The following is a 3665-nucleotide window of genomic DNA, read 5'->3' on the forward strand; positions in this document are numbered from 1 at the left end:
TGTGACATCTAGTGTGAGTCATCCAGGATGACCTTCAGTTGGGGGATTTTGCACGGATGGAAGGCCTCTCTGGTCGCCCACTCTCGGATATGTTCTCACGGTGACTCAGATCCACTGCATGTATAGCCCTCGCCTGGTCTGATCTCTGATGAAATCATCTAGAGTTGGGATACCTGCAGACCGTAGTCGACCACGTTTCTGACGAACCATGGTGTGTTCGTTGGTTGGCGGAGAATCCTATTCTGGAAATCTTCCAGTGCCGTCCTGGTCATCTTGAAGATGTGTGGCTTCCAGGCACGAGCAGCGTAGGTCACAATAGGGCGAACTATCGTTATGTGGAGCACCAGCTTGTTTTTGAGGGCTGTCCGGAGTGTGGTCTCAGTAAGGAGACAGCCCTAGCGGGTTTCGAGGTGGATCCTCCCCTTGACGCCGTATCCATTAGTGAGAGTCTTGTTGAGGACGACCTCCAAATATTTGATGAACTTAGTTCATCATAATATTGCCCTCACTCTTCTGAGTGTTGGCCTTCACATTCCACTTCCTTAGCCAGGGGTCCAGTTGCTCCAACTGTGCTCGCATGTAAGCGAGCCCGATTCCGTTTTCGTCCTTACTCTTACCGTCCTTATAGATTACTGAAATGTTCAGGATCATATAGAAAAGAATAATGAGATCAGTACAGTACAAGGTCAAGAATAATGATCTCGAGAATGGCCTATATACTGATATACATGCTTGCCGAGCGTTTTGGAGGTCTCGGCTAAGGAAGAATGTTCTATAGTGAGTAGGTCTTCGTGCCTGCGAACACGCAAACACGTTGAACTCTGCGCTCGGCTCGCCCAATAAAGGCATTTACATTTAATTTCTCATTTATTTTACTTTCATTTCATTTACAGTCAAAGTACCAATACAAGTGCCGCCGGTGAGATATTTTATTTTAAGTGACGTTGAATGTGAGTATTTAAAATTATAATTCGATTTGAACTAAAAAATCAAATTAAAATCTAAGAGCTTGTTGAAAATAAACAAAAGAGATCTAATTCTCAGTTTACAAACTACCTTCCTTATTAACTCACTGATAAGGGTTCCAGTATTGTATCTAGAGATAAAAACCACTTGAACGAAGCGTATTTGCTAAAACTGAGAACAAATTCCCTTGAATTTTTATAGACTTTACCTAGAAGGTATAAAACATTATAAGAATGAGGCAAGTCTAATTTCAAGAAGTATCACGTGAACGAATGGAATATGAAAGTTTACCACTGTTACCTGTAGAGTTTGTATTATTCCTCACTGCATTATAAAACCATTTTTTTTAATAGAAAATTTGCCCATATAAGAAACAAATGTACATATTTTTATTTCTTGCTTTCCAAGAATTCATATTTATAGAAACGACATAAAACTTTTAATATTTCTGTATACAAACTTGATGCTTTGCTTGTTAAATACAATTAAATGCTCACTATTCATTTACTTTTACTTATTACAGTCACTACTGAAACGGCTAGATATCCCTTGAAAAAAACCCATATGAAAATTGAAACCCCTAGATAGTAATTTTACTGTTTTAAAACTTACCCACGTCCTAGAAGCATGTAACCTGAGTGTGCCATACGTTCTCAACAGACACAGTATAGATTTATAAGGAAGATTATCCATGAATAGAACTCAACTTGTTATGTTAATCCCTCTTCCATATAAAGATGAAATTTGATACACACATATCTCACGACTTAATATAAACACAATAAGTTTTCCATGACGTTAAAAATTTGTAGGGGATGAAAATGGTTGTCATCTTAAGAAGATCTATGTATTTTTTTGGTTTTAAATTGTATTAGGTACTAGGGCAATTAAATTTAATAAACAAACTAACGAATTTTATTAAATTCACGAATTTCAATTATTATGTTTGATGATATTTTAAAGTTTATGATACATTTATTTTCTTAATTATGATAATATACAATAAAGCGATCATAAAACCGCAAAAACTTGTATAAGAGCCAGTTGTGAATTAGTTTAACCCTTTAAAGCACGTAAATCATTTTACTTGAAATTTTGACTCAACATTTGGTTTTTATGTTATTTAGAATATAAATAAAACATTATTATATATAAAATTTATTTTTTTAATTTTTGTTATATATATTTTATATAGGTGGTTCCACTTATGGGACCACTATGCACACTAGCACACTAGACCATGTTCTTATATAAGCAGGAATTTTTTTCATAAAAAATGCACTGAATAGAATAAAAACATCAATTTATTGAAAAATATGTACATTTGGATGCATTGTTGCATGAATCAAACTTTTTTCTTGTACTAGGCAGAATGGTATTTCAGAAAGCAGTTTCTTTCTTGAGTCAAACACAACGCAACATCACACGCTTTACAAACCCCAAAAAAGAACGATGAGGATTCTCCTTTGTGCTGCAGTTGGCGCATCTTCTCTTACTCATATGTATAGGTAGGTGCACATTTCCACTGCTTCTGATTTCTGTGGAAATATTTTTCTTGAAACTGGACATGGTATTTTTCTTCTTTCTCCCGCTTCCATTTCTAGTCTTGTCACTGGACATCAAGCTTTGTGATAAGTTGATCCTGAACTGTTTCAGAGATAAAGTGGCTCCTTCACTTTGCTGCGTAAACATTATGTATGAATTTACAATACACACATCCAAGAAGTGAAAGAAAATCCTATGCCACCACTTTCTACTTCTTCTGTCTATTTGGTAGCATTTTTTGAGTTGATCGGCCTTGTCAACATACCCCATATGCTTGTTGTAATCACTTACTAATGTAGTGGACGGTACATCTACTTTTGTGCCATTTTTTAATTTTCTTTTGACTGAAGACTTTTCATTCGGATCGTGGTAGTTCGATGCGAAGATAACTGGCTTTTTATCCATCCACTTGACACATACTAGGCCAGCCAGAGTACACCTTACATCACTGTCTCCTCTTCTCATGTTTTGGTCTTTATTGAAAAATTTTGGCAAATTGACGCGATCTTTTCTCACTGTACAACAGGCTTGGATTTTTTGGCTTTGTAAAACCTTCAGCAGATCCATCGAAGAAAAGAAATTATCGAAGTAAACCTTATGATTTTCTCCCACTATTTTTTCGGTAAGATCTCGTACGACTCTTTCTCCTAGGAGTTTCTCCGCTCTTCCATCCCGTAATCTTCCGGTGTAAATTTGGAATTCACATATAAAGCCAGATTCGTCTGCTCTTACCCACACTTTATAACCTCCTTTTACTGGTTTTAGAGGCATATACTGCTTGAGAGTTGAACGCCCCTTGAATCTGATCATTGACTCATCAACAGACTGGAATTCCTTTGGTTGGTAGCTCTCCAAAAATGTTCTGGAGAGAGTGTCTAAAAAAGGGCGGATTTTGAATAACTTGTCATAGGCTGGGTCTTGTCTGTTTGGCATATTGGTATTATCGTTCAGGTGTAAAATTAGTCAAAAACCATCCAAACCTATTGACGGTCATAGCAGAAGAGATGAATGGGTCTCGTATTGCTGGATCTGCACTCCAGTAGTCCCTATAACTTGGTAAACGTTTTATATGCCCATCAAAATGTTTATCCCTAGAAAAACTTTAACTTCATTATTTGTAGTTGGAACAAGTTACTACCTCCCTGTAGCTTTTG

General features: G+C 36.6%; 1 protein-coding gene across 1 annotated transcript; it reads right to left on the reverse strand.

The window, feature by feature from the left end:
• Nucleotides 1–2370: 2370 nt before the first annotated feature.
• Nucleotides 2371–3444, reverse strand: LOC124373206 (piggyBac transposable element-derived protein 4-like). The gene has a single exon (XM_046831606.1). The coding sequence runs from the start codon at nucleotides 3442–3444 to the stop codon at nucleotides 2371–2373; it is 1074 nt and encodes a 357-aa protein (XP_046687562.1).
• Nucleotides 3445–3665: the final 221 nt, after the last annotated feature.

The sequence above is a fragment of the Homalodisca vitripennis genome, unplaced genomic scaffold (assembly GCF_021130785.1).
Source record: "Homalodisca vitripennis isolate AUS2020 unplaced genomic scaffold, UT_GWSS_2.1 ScUCBcl_4983;HRSCAF=11475, whole genome shotgun sequence".
Lineage (NCBI taxonomy): Eukaryota > Metazoa > Arthropoda > Insecta > Hemiptera > Cicadellidae > Homalodisca > Homalodisca vitripennis.